Source organism: Panthera leo, chromosome C2 (genome assembly GCF_018350215.1).
Source record: "Panthera leo isolate Ple1 chromosome C2, P.leo_Ple1_pat1.1, whole genome shotgun sequence".
NCBI lineage: Eukaryota > Metazoa > Chordata > Mammalia > Carnivora > Felidae > Panthera > Panthera leo.
Genome location: NC_056687.1, coordinates 152731878 through 152748227, shown reverse-complemented (window position 1 = coordinate 152748227; position 16350 = coordinate 152731878). Strand labels below are relative to the sequence as shown.

General features: G+C 49.3%; 1 protein-coding gene across 1 annotated transcript in view; it reads left to right on the top strand.

Moving 5' to 3' along the window:
* The window catches only part of ITGA9 (integrin subunit alpha 9), a 342670-nt gene that overhangs the window by 55646 nt on the left and 270674 nt on the right, over nt 1–16350 (top strand). Inside the window, 6 exon segments of the mRNA XM_042903314.1 lie at nt 4174–4311; nt 7394–7499; nt 8631–8663; nt 8666–8724; nt 13394–13484; nt 16204–16249. Of these exon segments, the coding sequence (XP_042759248.1) occupies nt 4174–4311; nt 7394–7499; nt 8631–8663; nt 8666–8724; nt 13394–13484; nt 16204–16249 (473 nt within the window).

The following is a 16350-nucleotide window of genomic DNA, read 5'->3' as shown; positions in this document are numbered from 1 at the left end:
CTATGCCTACACGCTCCACACCCCAGAGAGCTCAGACGCAGTTGACTACGGTGGCAAAAACCCATGATATGGACCCATCAGGCAGATTGTTCTCATTCTCCCTGTGTCACTGGCCCAGGGCCACCCACCCCCTCCCATCCTGAGCCCCGCATCACCATTGCCACAAGGACTATTGTGATGCACGCAAAGAAGAACCAAAGGAAAGTCACTCAGCAACTTTGAGAACCTCGAAAGAGAAATCGCTTGGGAAGGCTGGCTTGAAATTAGTCCTGGACGAGGTTTGTCTGCCTGTGTCATTTTTTCCTGGTCCCGGCCCTAATCCTCTCTCCATTCCCTGCGTGCTCCCATTGCACTGTACCATAGTCTGAAATTAAGGCAGGTAGAGAATCCTTTGACTAATAAGCAACATTTTTTATGGGCTTCTCCGTCCTGCACACCTTAGTGTGGCTTAGATCAGCAGGACTATTGAGACTGGCTGCTCTTGGGACGCACACATTTGGGCTCGGAGGCCGGGGGATAATTTGGAGGCTTGTCTTGGTAGAAGGCTTTGTGGGCTTCGGGAGGAAGCACAGGACACCTGGGACTTGGGAGGGAGATTCTAGGAGGTGGGAGAACGTGGAAGGTGGTTTTACCTACCACTGCCCTCAATAAAAGTGGGGAGAATGACTGTTTCCTTTGTGGGCGGGCACATGCCCCGGCCCATTTCAGGTCCCCCTGTGGGTTAGACCTGCTTTGTTCCAGGCACCATTACATACTGTGCTGGTGACGAATATTCCCAGTTCCCCAAATCCCACTCACAAGTAGAAATCGGTTTTCAGTTTTTTTAAAAAAAATGTATTTTTTTTGTTTGTTTTTGTTTTGTAATTTTTTGTTTGTTTCTGATAGAGAGAGAGAGGGAGACAGAATCCGAAGCAGGCTCTGAGCTGACAGCAGAGCCCGATGAGGGGCTCGAACTCACGAGTGGCAAGATCATGACTTGAGCTGAGGCTAGATGCTTAACCGATTGAGCCACTTATGTGCCCCCCGCTTTTCTTTTCAATTTTAACAGCCTTAATATGTGTACTTAGTATAGAACTGTCATAATCTTTTCAGTAAAAAAAAAAAAAATGCATCACTAAGTCAGTTTTGTGAAGAGTTCCCCGAGAACAGCTCTGCACTCCCCTGGGAACTGCACTGGCCTATTATTTTAACATTTCCAAAACCCCAAAGCAACAACACTGGAAAAGGACGGTGAACAATTCAGCAAAAAAGTTTTTCCGAGCACCCCTTACAGTTAGACAAGAAATAACTCCGTGCCATTTGTGGTAGAAAGAGCCCCACAGAGCAAGGAGGGTGTGAATGTTCCTACCATTTTATATTTTTCTTAAAAATAAACGGGTAAGTGTGCCTACTGTGGGAAAGCCAGACCCCCACCCCGCCCATTCATATCTACCTGGGCTTGAAAGCACAACGTTAAAGGACGCCCCACCCCTAGCTTTATTGAGATATACTTGATGTATGGAGAATTGGGTGAGTTTAAGATGTTGAACACAGTGCTTTGGTACACGTGTCTTTTGTGACATCACAGTGTGGTTAGTTAACACATCCGTCCCTTCACGTAACTGCTCTTCTTTAAGGACTCTGAAGTGGCTTGTGGAGCTGCAACACATCTGTCACCCAGTTTTCAGGATCCACCTGTGCCTCTGCACCTGCTGCCTCCGACCCCCCACTCCCAACCACCGCCTGCTGCCTGTGCCCAGGACAGGCCCAGTTAAATCCGGTCATCCTGGCGTTATTAACAGCCTATAACTATGCCCCCCCTCCTTCTCAAAAACCTCCCAGTGCAGATGACAACTTACCTGGTCACCCATCTGTGACTGGTCACGGTCAGGTTTGTGGCCACAGGTTTCAGAGCGGGCGGTGGGAGAGGTAAACATTTGAGAAGCCCCTTGTGCACACATCCCGAGGACTTTATGACATGGGGTCCCAGGACAGACTGGCCTTCGTGTCTGCTTGGATGTCCTGATGATGTGTTGGGGCTCCCTGGGAGGGGACTGAAGGGCTCCATGGCCATGTCACCTGTCATTTTCGTGAGGGCTCTTCTTGCCCTCACTTTCACCACTCTGGCTTTAGGGCCTTCCCTTTCTGCCTCTCACTCTCCTTCCCACTTCTCTGGTTTCTACCTTGATCACCACCGTCCGCTTCCTGATTTTGAAAAAGACCATTACTCTCTTTATATGTCCTATTCTGCTTCTTTGCCAGAAGAAACCAGGAATTCTAGTCTGACTTCTCCGTTATTTCAGAGGGAAAGGACATGACCGCAGGCTTTCAAGGGATGTCGGTAGCTCTCTACCCCTGTGTCCAGAGTCACACACGTGGGGGAGGGTTCCGACTCAGCCCACCACTGGTCCACTTCTGCCTTTGTTCGTCCAGAATTCGGTCAGGCAACCCTATCTCTTGACCTCATCGTAAGAAAAAAAAAAATACCCCAAATTCCGGTTTTTATTGGTTGACATCCTTCGAATAGTGCTCCTAAGAAATCACCAATATGTGCTCAATCCAGGTGTTGATTTAGACACATGTCTCCACTTTTCCAGACTGCTGGGAGAGCTCTGATCAAGGAACACCTACCCCAAAGCATACCACTGCCATATAGGAGTTTTACTGAGTTAACGGGGTATCTGAAGTGTTTGTATGTCAAAACTTAGGAAAAGTCACGTACAGGGATTTCTGATTGAACATTGACGAAGATGCCAAGTTAAATAGCCCGTTGGAATGAGAATAACCATTCCCCTGGGGCTCAACCAGGGCGAACAGCCAGGTCCTCCGGGCCTTTCCAGCTTGTTTATTTGTTTGTTTGTTTTACTAAAGTCCAGATAGAGTGATTGGCAAAGCCACGGAATTGGAGCCGGCCGCTTGGTTTCTGCCTGACTCTGAGTTCTCCCCACACCCTTCTCCTTGGGGAATGGCTGGTCGCAGGGTGGGGTGGGTTGAGCACAAGTGGGCCTCGGCGTGTGACTGGGGCAGGGCCCCTGTCCCAGAGTTCACTGCAGGAAGTAGACCGCAGTGCCTTCCGCTGCTCACACTCCCCGGGGCGGCTGCCGCACACCCCAACACTGGAAGAGAATGCTTGTTCCCCTCAGCAGAGCTGGAGCCCTTTGATTGGAAAACATTTATTTTAAAAGAATGGCTTTTTTTTTCTTTCCAACAGAGGTTGCAAACCGGCAGCCTTTGGAAAGAATGCAGCCTATAAATTCTTTTGTTGGGCCTGCCGGTATGTTTGTTTGTTCTTTTTTTTTTATTGTGAACTCGTTGCCCGCGTTCTAAAAGTAGGCACTTCAAATGACATTGTAGACTTTTGGCTTCTCTGGAAAAACGCGAAGGTCGGCCTTCTCGGGGTCAGCCTCCCTCGTGGGGGCAGTGGACTTCGGCTGGGTAGGAGTGGCCTCCTTCGCTGGTTCCAAGCCAGGTGTCCCTTGTCACCCGTCAGCCTACTTGCAGTGTTACTTGTTCTTAACACCTGTTACGACACCTTCCTGGATCCCATTGGCATTTGGGTTTGAGGCCCCTGATTTACAGGAATAGGTATTGAATTCAGCTACGATCCGAGACTGGCCAGTGTAACCCGTGTTCCCTTCTCCGTTAAGTAGTTTTGTGAGTTGTACCTTTTTCTGCCACTGGAGTTCACGCCTTCCTGGTTAGCTTTAGCTACGTGCCGGCCTGGGAGAGGGGAACCTAGTTCCCCGTGCAGCATTTATTTTCACGCTTGCCTTGTGTTATGAAATTTCATATTCCCACTCGGTTGGCCCTGTCACGTGTCTGTTAGACGAGGCGCTCTTACTATGGTTGTAACCCGTTTCGCAACCTCAGCTTGCACTTTTAAGACCCATACCTTGTTCTCCCCGCACCGGTCCGCGTGTTTTCCGCTTGGTAGGGCTCCCCGCGGAGGGGGGACTCCGAGCCGGTTAGCTTCGCGGTCACGCGGACGGGGGCCCGGCCCCGCTACCGGCAGCCGGGGAAGTCAGGCGCTTCCCCACTTCCCCGGGGCCCTCTGGCCTGTGGGGCAGCACGGCCATCACGGCCTGTGAGGCGCTTGGGAGCAAGTGTTTCTAAAGCAGCGGGCTGGAGGAAAGCGAGGGCCTCCTGTGTGAGGGCAGACACTGAACGCTTTGTTGCGACTCAACTTGGTTGCAGATGGGCTCTTACTTCGGCTCCTCCTTATGCGCAGTTGACCTGAACGCGGACGGCCTCTCTGACCTGCTGGTGGGGGCCCCCATGTTCTCTGAGATCAGGGACGAGGGGCAGGTCACTGTCTACATCAACAGAGGAAATGTGAGTACAGTGCTGGGTGCCAGGTGGACGGGTGTGGGAGAGGGACACGTGTCCAGCGAGGAGTGACTGAACAGCCCGCAGGGCTGGGCACTGGGCCCCGTTACCCAGGGGAGGAGAAAAGACCTGCCTCCTGCCGTCAGAGAACCCAGCGTTCCGTTAATGGAAAGCTATACGCAGCATGATTACTGCAGACGCGTGGGGATTGAGAAAAACGGTAAGGTCTGATGTCTGTTGTTTGATTTTTTTTTTTTTAATGTTTATTTATTTTGAGAGAGAGAGAGAGTACATTCGTGCATGTGAGCGGGGGAGGGGCAGAGAGAGAGAGAGAGAGAGAGAGAGAGAGAGAATCCCAAGCAGTCTCACAATTTCACAAACCCAAGTCATGACCTGAGCCGAAATCAAGAGTGGGCTGCTTAACCAGCTGAGCCACCCAGGCACCCCTGTTATTTGATTTTGAGTGTTGACCCCGTACCTGAAACCGTTCCTTCTATTTTCTAGAAATGATTTCAGTGTAACATATGCATGGTGTCAGGGGTCCCCATTTTTCAGGTGAAGCAGCCGAGGCCCAGAGAAGTCAAGTCCACTGCCCCCCATCACACGACTGGAAGCGGTGGGCTGGGACTTGCACCTGGGCCAGCTGCCTCCCTGGCAGTATATAGACACGTGCCCAGGGGGGCAGAGAGGCCTCCTGGAGGACACAGTGGCTGGGCAGACTCTTAAAGAAGGGGAAGCAGTCAGGCACACAGGCAGGGGTGGGCTGGAGCTCGGCAAGCAGGTTGAGGCGTGGGGCGGCAGGACCCCTTAGTGCAGCGTCGGGGGTCGGGTGGGGGCCAGTGCAGTGGCCAAGGGCTGTGATCCCTATGTCCCTGATTCCGCAGATCCTTGAAAGGGGTGTGAAGGTGTCAGAAAGGTGCCTCTGCCCCTCTGCCGCTGAGTGGAGGGTTGGGGGGACAGGGACGGGGAGGAGGGGGAGCAGTGCACCCGTGGAGGCAGGAGACCAATGAGAGAGCAGAGTCTCTTCAGCATCTAGAATTAAGAATGTTCAACAAGAGAGTGAAATGCATCAATTTTGTGACCAGCAGCCTTTGAGCAAACATGAGAAATTGCTTATGGGCTAATGAGTGAAAAGAGGGATAAAGACTCCCTGTACAAACAACCTTGAAAAATACGCAGGGGTGCCTGGGTGGCTCCATCGGGTAAGCAGCCCACTCTTGATTGCGGCTCAGGTCATGATCTCGTGGTTCGTGGATTCAAGCCCCACACTGGGCTCTGTGCTCACAGTGCTGAGCCTGCTTGGGATCCTCTGTCTCCCTCTGTCTCTGCCCCTCCCTCACTTGTATACACGCAAGCTCTCTTTCTCAAAAAACAGAAACCACCCCCCCCCCCACCAAAATGTTAAAAGTATGCAAAATACATAGAGGATGTTAACAACAGATCTTTGTAGGTGGTGGGGTTTGGGTAGATTTCTAGCTTTCATTTTATCCAAGGAGCAAGAATGTAATACTTTCATAATAATAAAAAAAAAATAATCGGTAAAAATGTACTTTTGAGCAGGGACTCAGATGCTCGTTATCCCAATCGGATAACTAATCCAGTCGGAGGGGGCTGTGGTCTTGAACTGTAGGTGGGCAGATGTCGGAAAGAAAGGACAGCCTTTTGAACAGGAGCCAGCGAGCGTTAGAGCCTTGGGCTATCTTGGATGCTTGCAGACCCTTTGAGAAAGCGAATCGAAAACCTGGGAGCCAAGATAACTTCCTGGCACCTGTGGCCATGAGGCTTGGCACCTGCGTCCCCATTGATGTTCTAAGGGAGAGGGACAGGCACGTGTGGGGAGAGGTGAGGTGGTCATGATACAGGTGAGACCATCCGCATTTATTTAGCGGCTGCCCAGCCACGTTTGCAAGAGGATGAAACATTTGTGTAGGTATTAACTTGTCAGGCAGTAAGGTGAGCAGCGCAGCAGCCAGCTGGAGAGTGTCTACACGAGGAATCTTGGAGCAGGATAATGCCCCCCGACACGCGGCACCCATACGTTCCACCCCCCCAACCACTGTATCCTAAATGCCCGGTGGTTGCGCTGAGCGCCGAGATATTCTTCGACCTGTTTGGCCTCTCCCTGTTTGATGAGTGATCACGAAGCAGCACAGAGGAGTGGAAAACACGATGGCTTTGGAGTCCGGTGGAACCTGGATCTGGGCTTTTCCCCTTACTAGCCTGTGCGATGTGGAAAAGGAGCTTAAAACGCGTGGCTCAGTTTCCTCATCTGTAAAGTGGGGAGAGTCAGAAGGTGTGATGTGAAGCCAGATACTCCCTGGGCTGGCTTGAGGGTGTGCAGTGGGTCCAGAGTACCTCTGCCCTGGGGCAGGTTTCGAAGTTCTTCCCCCTCAAGATACCAGATTGCGTGTTAATACTCTGATACTGACACGTCCGTGATTTGGAGGCAGAGCGTGTGTCCTCAGGTGGCTTTTGCCGCCACCGGGCACCGTTGACTCCCTCCCTCTGTCGGTGGGTGTTCGCTCAGGAAATCCAAATCTGAGCCACACGTGCTGATGGGCCCGGCTGTGTGCACCCCCCACCCCCTGACCAAGACCTACCGGGTGTTGGATTTTCTGAATCATGACGGTCAAGATGACTAACACACGCACCTTGCAAAGCAGCTCTGTAAACTTGCACCGAAAGGCACAGGAGACAAAAAGTAGAGATGTGCTTGCCCGTGTCAAACAACTTTGGGGAGGAGAGGTAAGGGCAGCTAGAGGATGCCGTAGGGACAGGTGTGTAGGTAGGCAGGCAGGTTTATAGAGTGTCAGGACAAGGGGGAGGTGGAGTCATCGGCCAACATGACCCTCTCCTTCCCTCTAAAAGGCATCAGGCTGTGGGAGACCCTCTGGCTGCACAGGTGAAAGGGACTCCTTTTGCCACGAGGAGAGAGAAGTTTGGGTGCCCGTGATTATGCCCGGGTGTTTCGCGCTGATGGGAGTGCTTTGGGGGTGGCGTTTGAAGCTCTGGTTTTATTGTGTTTTTTCTTTGTTTTGGTTCTGTTTTTGTTTGTGTTTTCCATTTTGTCCTCCGTCCTGTTTCCCAGGGAGCCCTCGAGGAGCAGCTGGCCCTCAGCGGCGATGGCACCTACAACGCACACTTTGGGGAGAGCATCGCCAGCCTGGGCGACCTTGATGACGATGGCTTCCCGGGTCAGTGAGCTCACACCTGCCCTCTGGCTTCGCCCCGGCAAGGCGTGCTCCTGGGCCCACCTGCCCCTCTTGGGAGGCCCCTATGGGGAGGGGGTGCCCTTTGGAGAAGATGGTCTCCGTGCGGACACTCGGGGCTGGGCTCTGAGCCCACCGTGCTTTGGCTTGTTGCAGACAAGTTTGAACGCGCGCCCTCGTGCCACCAACCTTTCTTGTGTCCGAGGCTCCGCCATGTTGCTGAGTGAGGAGGGAGTTAGACCTTCTCAGCCCCGAGAGCGACAGCGAGGGGACGGATTTGAATGCGTCCGTGCCGGGAGGGTCGGGCTGTGTGTACTGATGTCCACTCTGTCTGGACTGCAGATTCCTTCACGGTCTCTTGGCTTCTCTGTCTGGTCTGTCCGGTGCCTCTGCTAACTGTATATGCGGTAGGCAGACATCGGAACGTGGGGGAGCCACCTCGCTAGGGGGAGGCTGAGGCGGAAGTCGGGGGGCAGCTCTTGCCTCAGGCCAGACAGCCAGGCTCCTTTGATACCCCTCGTGCCCCGGCCACAGAGGACCTCGGCTTGAGGTCCTGTGGGCGCGTGCCCCTCACCCTTGACCTCGCTTCTGCAAACACATGACTTTTGTTAGAAGCAAAGGGAAGAAAGTCAGGAAGATCTAGGCTTTGTTCCAGGGGTTGTCAGTTTGCGAGGGTAACGTTGATTTTTTTTCTTTCTTTTTCTTTTTTTTGGGGGGGAAGTGAGTGCCATTTTGTGCAAGTCCCTTCTCCAGGAACAGTTGACTCTCTCAGTTATGCAATAACCATGGTCTGTGGAACTCCCCTGTCTGACAGAAATTTGGGTGGGTGGTTTATATTTGCATTTTTTTTTATTGGATGGGTCCATGATTTTTTTTATGAAAGGATGAGGTCAGAACTTTTCTGGAACTAAACCCTTCTCAGTTTTGATGATTTTCTTCCTACTTTTTTTTTTTTTTTTTCCTGCTAAGCAACTGTGGGTCTACTTTAATGTCTGAGCAACCAACAACCAAGAGATTTCTGGTACAGAGGGACCCACGTGAGGGCAGGAATGAGGAAAATTGTCCTTACAGTACTCCACGTGGCTTTCTAACCCATAGCTGTTTTTCTCCCCTCAGATGTGGCCATTGGTGCACCCAAGGAGGATGACTTCTCGGGGCCGTCTATATCTATCACGGCGACGCTAGTGGGATCGTCCCTCAGTACTCAATGGTAATTGCTGTGAGAATAACATGTGAACTGTTCGTACCTTCATCTGACAAACACATAGGGAACCTGTAGTCCATACCACACCCCGGGGTACAGAGGAAAACACAACACGGTTCCTACCTTCAACCTTCTCACCTTCCAGTGAAAGAGAGAAACAATTGGTATTGCTTATTAAAACTTAAAACCCTATTCAGAGACTCCCGAGTTTGCTCACATTCGGGGATGCATTCTGCCTGTGTGAAAGATTACATCCAAATTCTTGCCCCCAGTTAGAGTTATTTATTGAAGATGAGGAAGAGGCTTGCTGTTTTTTAGTGACTCCTTTATCAACTGTCGGTGCAAGCCAAAGGAATACGCTGTAAAATAGAAACTTTTTAAAAGTTTATTTATTTTTGAGAGAGACAGAGACAGCATGATCGGGGTAGGGGCAGAGAGAGAGAGACAGAGAGAGAGAGAGAGAGAGAGAGAGAGAGAGAATCCCAAGCAGGCTCCGCACCATCAGCTCAGAGCCTGATTTGGAGCTCAAACTCACAAAATCGCGAGATCATGACCTGAACCGAATGAAACCAAGAGTCGGACACTTAACCGACTGAGCCACCCAGGCATCCCCAAAATAGAATTTTTTTAAATATTTATTTATTTTTGAGACGGGGCGGGGGGGGAGGGGCAGAGAGAGGGAGACACAGAATCTGAAGTAGGCTCCAGGCTCCGAGCTGTCAGCAGAGCCTGACGCGGGGCTCCAACCCATGAACCGTGAGATCATGACCTGAGCCGAACGAAGTTGGACGCTTAACCGACTGAGCCACCTAGGCACCCTGAATTGTAAGATATAATGTAGAGAGACAGTGGTCCGCAGAAGAGGGGGCTTGAAAGCTTTCATGGGGCTGATGGTTGTAACTGGCACTGAAATGAGCTGATCAAAGTTTTGGCCTTGGGCGCCAGACTTGGGAATGTGGAAGTGGTTTGAGTTCTGGTTTTTTGCCATATCAGCTGGGTGTTCAATCTTGCTGATGGTGTTAAGCCCAGCCCATGGGAAAAAAGGAAGTCACTCTTTGGACAGAAGCATCGTCAGGGTATTTGTGGATGTCTGTGTCTAGAGTTGGCACAGGCCTGTGTTATTCTCCCAGGGAGTGCGTCAGTGACAGAAAGGGACTGAGCACAAGTCGAGAAATTTCCCATCAGCAAATATTGATCTATTGAGCGCTTTTTATGTGCTCACCACTTCCTACTCCTGCTTCTATTTCCCATCATGAAGAAGCTTGCCTCGTATCTTGATTATCGCCAAGGAAACAGAACTTTTAACGGAGTCATGTTCTCATAAAATGTTCTATAAGTGAGGTGTTAGTGAAGCGTCAAAGCCTGTTCATGTACTAAAGTACCTGAAGGTAAGAAAGAGACTTTACAAGTTGATTTTAAGAGGCAGAGCCCAAGTGTAAGTTCAGTCCTTGCACTCATGATTGTTCTTCATGCAGGAGATACAAGTGAGCTGATTAAGGGTTGAGGGTTGATTTATCGCCAGCTTCCAGCACCCTCTCTGCTGGGGCCGGCCCAGCTCGGTGGCTCCCATAGCAGCAGACACGGAGCACAGAGAGGAGGGACCGCTCTGCCCTATTCTTTTCTTTAGTCCTTGTCGTAGTCCCGTGAGATGGTATCTTTATTTTCCACCTTTTACGAGGGGTCCAGCCCAGGGAGGTGACTTTGATTGTCCAGGGTCTCCGGCTAGTAAATGGCAGCGTGGCCACTGAAACTTTGCCAGTCTGACTCCCAAACCTTTTATTGTAACCACGCCCTCAACTCCACACTGGAGGAAGGAACACTCAGGGAAGCTCACTTGGAAAACTTAGAAGTAAGGAAACTTATTTTGCTTGTGAGGCCTGCATACTCCAAGGGGCATGGGTTTACCCGGACCACCGTCTTTTCACTAGAAATGATGGCAGTCAATGGTGGCAATAAGCTCATAGGTGACTCAGCCGATGTGGCAGGAGGAAGAGAGCTTTGGGCACGGGTTGGCGGCCACGTCTGTGTGGTGCGGGCTGCTGTAGTCTGAGGTAGAGACCCTCTTCCCGATGTGACGAGCAGAAAGTCATCCAGGGAACCGTGTCCTCGGGCAGTTGCCGGGGTCACTTTCCACGCATCCTCCTGGAAGCTTGTTCCTGGACCTTGGAAGCAAATCATAGGGAGAGGCAACCTGTCAGAGACCCCTGCTTCCCTCCTCCAGTGTTTTGTTTTGTTGCTGGGTGGAATCCCTACAGAGAACTGAAGTACAGATTTTGTGGTTAGCGTGGAGTGCCTTCAGTCGGAAGCAGGGATCAGCAAGCAGCTGGACCCATCCTGCCTTTGTCAGCAGGCTGGCAGGCTCATTAGCTTTGACAAAGAGAAGTGGTTTGGGGCACTTTAAAAAAAAAAAAAAAGGAACGATACAACTCTGCTGATGCTTTTCTAAGCCGCTAATATGTATATGATAAGGTCACTGATTTAAAAGGAAAAAAAAAAAATCCTTTAACGACAGATTCTTCAGGGCTGGGGTCCAGACAGAGCAGGCATTGTGCTGGTGAACCGGAGGAAGAAATCAGAAACAGCTCTGGGCAAAGGAGTTGCTTTTCTTTGGCCCAGACTGGTATTATTTCTGCCGGATAAATTGTGAGATCAGGGCTGCACTTTGTCCGCATTACTCTTTAACTCATTCCTCTTTCTTGAGTTCACCATGAAAAGTGTTGATTTTAAGGTACTTGTGTGCCTTTCTCAATTTGAGAGTCCCCTGGGCATGTCATGGCGGCGCGTGTGATCTTTCTCCTGCTAGTAAGGACACTGCACGTAAACCTGGTCAAGCGGAGGTTTTCCAAGGCTCCTGGTTTTCATTTAGGGTTATTAGCACTGAGCAGACTTATCTTCCTGGCTTTATGGCATAATGGCCTGCAGATGTCTGTGGGATAACTTAAGCCTGCATCGCCACCCCCAGATGGACCACCCCTTCGCTCTTCCCCCTCGTCCCAGCCACAACATAGCTTAGAAGGGGAGACCCGGGACCAGCCGCTGCTAGCCTGCTTGGGCTGCGGAGCTGAGACGGTGGCCTTCAAAAAGTGGCTTTGGAGAAAGAGACACACATACGTGTTTGTTTAGACAGAGTCATGTGGGATGAGGAACTCTGCCTGTTAGCAAGAAACATTTCTTCAGTGTGTGCTATGCTGTTGTGATTCGTACATTGATGCTCACGTATTTTCTGTTGGATGGCTTAACTGAAGATGGCAAGTGGAGGGTTACTTGTAGCGATGGGCTCCCGGGAGGGGTCGGGGAAGGTCCCTGGCGTCTCCGTCTGTGGATCCTATGGAAACTCCCTCTCCCCACTCTCATGACTTCTCCGCAGGATGACTCAATAAGGAAAGAGGATATGGAAAGAGAGTCCTTAGAGAGCCCCTGGATATCTGTAAACCTGGTTCTGATAGGGATTTTGCTGTATGGCATGGAAACAAAGCATTTTTCTTATCATCCACAATGAGGGCCCTGGGAGGTTAGCCTCCCAAAAGAGACCGTATAAACAAAGGGAAGAAGGAACACACCAGATCCCAGGGGATGGGACTTTTCTGATTCAGGAAGTGTGATATCTTTTGAGGAACTGTGCCACCCAAACGAATGAAGGGGTTTGGTTGTGTGGTAAAGAGTCCTGAACCAGTGCAGTCCTGTGTGAACATAAGTTGAACATAAGTTGAGTTAACTTAAGTTTACTCATCATTAAGCTGAGTAACAGTACAGATGCCCCTTGGCGGTAGAGCTGTGAACTCCACAGGGCCGCCTTTTAGGGAGGAGGGTGGCTTCCTCTGCTGTTTTGGATTTCCCACCGTTTGTGGTAGGAAGGTTCAGGGCCATGGAGCTCCAGATTTACTAGCTAGAACTGTTTCATCCTGTGTGTGAGGCTCAGGAGCCCGTAGATCTTCTGGTTAACTTGACTGAGTGGCGGTTTCCCTGTGGCCATCTTTTCCAGCTAGATGCACCAGTGGCCTGTCCACTTAGGGAAAGACTAACATGAGCAGAGGGGTGTTCCATGTTTGGTACATGTTTGGGTAGAGAGATCTAAGGAAAACACGTTCTTAGAACTGCAGCCAGCTTGGGGCGCCTGGCTGGCTCATTTGGTTAAGCATCCGGCTTTGGCTCAGGTCACGATCTCATGGTTTGTGAGTCTGAGCCCCACGTCGGGCTCTGTGCTGACAGCTTGGAGCCTGGGGCCTGCTTCCGTCTCTGTGTCTCCCTCTCTCTCTGTCCCTCCCCCGCTTGTGCTCTGCCTCTCTCTCAAAAATAAATAAATATTTAAAGAAAGAAAAAAAAAAAACAAAACTTCAGCCAGCTCTACCTGTGTGGAAACAAAACAGAACCTCTGTTGGAAATGGAAGTAAACATCCGTTTCGAACTTCATTTGGCAGGTGAAAACATTACACACCAGTGTAGGTGGAGTTTTCATTAACACTGAGCTTGGAAACATTTTTAAACAATGACATGTGACGAAGGCAAGTAATAATACAGGAGTGTGTGGTCTTCCGTGATCAAATTAGGACTACAGTTTTCTGTTTCCACAGTTTGAGGACCGAGTGTCCTACAGAAGCTGCACAGAACAGTCCTGGGTTCTTATTAATGACTGTGCTCCTGTCCGGCGACTCAATTTCCCTATTATCTGTTTCAGAAACTGTCGGGGCAGAAGATAAGTCCGGTTCTGGGGATGTTTGGTCAGTCCATATCAGGAGGCATTGATATGGATGGAAATGGCTATCCTGGTAAGCTGTTTTTCTTTAAAGGCAAATGAGATAAACGAGCATAAATGCTTGAGGTAGAGTCATTTCCAGTCTGGTAAGCAGTGGCCACATCTATTTAGAATCAGGAAAATTCCCACAGTAGAATGGGATGCTTTGCCTAGTGCTTGATTTGAAGGTGTTGACGTTTACTTTGGGCTTTTAGAATGATCTGTGCTGAAGAGTTTAAGCACCACAAGGGTGGATTGCAACAGTGATTTCGAAGGAAACAACGACAGAAAAACGAAAACAAAAACCAGTGATTTCTGTGGCAGCAGCTCTTTCTAAAAGCACTGTCCACTTTGAAAATGTTAGCAAAAACTCATGTTTTGCTCAATAATTACCCATATTAAGAGGCTTCTTACTCTTGAGAGGGAAAAAGGAGCTGAGCAATCCCTTCCCCACCCACCTCCCAGCCCCTGCAAGAAAATTAAAAAAATTTGGAGCAGAAAAGAAAACCATGCCCTCTCCCTGATGGACAGAACAGACCTTCACCCGTCAAGGCTGCCTGCCTTGGCTTCAGGGTTAATGAATGCCTTGTGGTGGTTGAGGCTAATTGAATAAAAATGCACGATTTCCAACCTCAATCCCAAGTGTTGTCCAGTTAGGTAAAATTGACTGGGCAGTGGGATGATGGTTCTTCTGGTGTTTGAAGGGGATGCAGTGTGGTTAGGTGAGGAAATGAGATAAGAATTAGAAAAAATCCAGGGGGCACCTGGGTGGCTCAGTTGGTTAAGCGTCTGACTCACTGTTGATCTCAGCCCAGGTCATGATCCTCAGGATCGTGAAGTTGAGCCCTGTGTTGGGCTCTGTATTGGGCTCCATGCTAGCATGAAGCCTACTGAAAGAAAGAAAGAAAGAAAGAAAGAAAGAAAGAAAGAAAGAAAGAAAGAAAGAAAGAAAGGAAGGAAGGAAGAGGGAGAGAGAGGGAGGGAGAGAGGGAGGAAGAAAGAAAGGAAGAAGAGAGGGAGGGAGGGAAGGGAGGAAGAAAGGAAGAAAGGAAGGAAGGAAGGAAATTTGAAAGAATCCAAAACCATCATGGAATCCAGGAAACGCTTCCATGAAACCATGGATCATCTTGCTATCTGCAGGAAGTATTTCTTTCCACTTAAAACGCCTCCGAAGGATCTCTGAAATCCAGTGCGATCCTGTACAAGGGCACCACCGGACTCTTGTAGTTTCTTATGGGCAGCAGTTTTGATCATTTCTTGTGACTTTCCTGAGCTAGGAGGAAGGAATAGGAAAGGGTCATTGTTGAAGTTTTTGTTCCTGTGGACACTCACGGGTCTTTGTAAGTGGGAGAAGGCAGTTGTTCTCATTTGGGGTAATTTGTGGCCGCCTCAAAATAATACCTTACGGTGGTTTAGCACTTCAATATACGTAAAATGCTTCCACATGTAATATACATCTTATGGTTAGCGCAGCAGGTAGGTAGAGACAGGGTGTCCTCCACTTGACAAGGATACTGAGCCACAGAGAACTTAGGGGACTGGCCAGAGACCACATCGTGGTGGGAGGGGACACACCTTCAGCTCTGCACACGCACTGTGAGCAGGTGTGTTCACACTTCGTGACCCGTGTGAATTTCTTGCCTTTTTTGTAAAAGAAATGACAAGTTGCCCTGGTTCTTTTATTTTCAAATATCTAGTCAACTCAAAAAGACTATTGGAAATGGCAAAATTAACAAGCACACCCAAGTACAGAAATTTTTAGCAGCACTACAATTCATGGGTTTGCTGTTTCTTTTTCCTTGATGAGAGTATTGTATAGACATGGGGATTCAGGCTCTCTCAGATTCAGATGCTTGGCTCTGTGAGGCGGTAATGGGAATCCCAGGACTAAGGAGTCTGTATTCGAGGGGAAGAAAGGCTAAGTTCTTGGATGAGTATATATTTCCTTAATTAAAGTTATCCAAGAATAAACATTACCAGCTAACACTTGCAGGTTGGTTTGTAGTGTACTAAGTATTTCATGAATTTTCAGATGTAACTATATGATTTCACATATTTAACATGTACTTAAATGTTTAAAAATTATCATATTTAACAACTGTTTAATTTTGTGTTTAATAAATATTTAACAGAGGTCTTCTGATTTAAACGTTATGAACTCTCATTAGATTTTGAAGAAGACACTGGGGATAATTATGTCCATACTACAGACAAGGACACCCTGAGAACCTCTGAGGTCACACAGAGTGAGGGGTGGAGCAGAGATGATTCACATGTTCTACAGAACCTAGAGCTTTTTCTAGGTCCTCTAGTTCCAAATACCCATCTCTCTAGTTCACTGGTGTCCAAAAGATACATAACATGAGCCACATATATATTTAAAATATTCTGGGACTTATATAAAAAAAGATGAAAAGAAATAGGTGAAATTAATTCCGATAATCAATGTAAAACATTTTGAGCTAGTTCATGTTTTTTGTGCCAGGTCTTTGAAATTGGTCTGTATTTTACATTTCCTACACATCTCAGTTCAGACTGACCACGTTTCAAGGTCTCGACAAGCCACACCCGCTGATGGGCAACCATGCAGGACAGTGTGGCTCTCACTTTTACGAGATTCTTGTATGGCCCAGAGGAAGGCTGTCAGGGGCCTCTGACCTCAGTGCTGGGCCCCCGTGGCTGTGGACCTAGGCAGGGGGCGGGTGGGATGGGCTTCAACACATTTTTGAATGCTGTGAACTTCTCATTTTCAGATGTGACTGTTGGAGCCTTCATGTCCGACAGTGTAGTTCTTCTAAGGTGAGATGCTTCTCGAATTCCATTCTTCGTGGTGGGGGCTGGAGTTTGGCGGTAGGGTGGTAAGGGGAGTTATTCCCCGTTAGTCCGTAATTCTGTCTGTC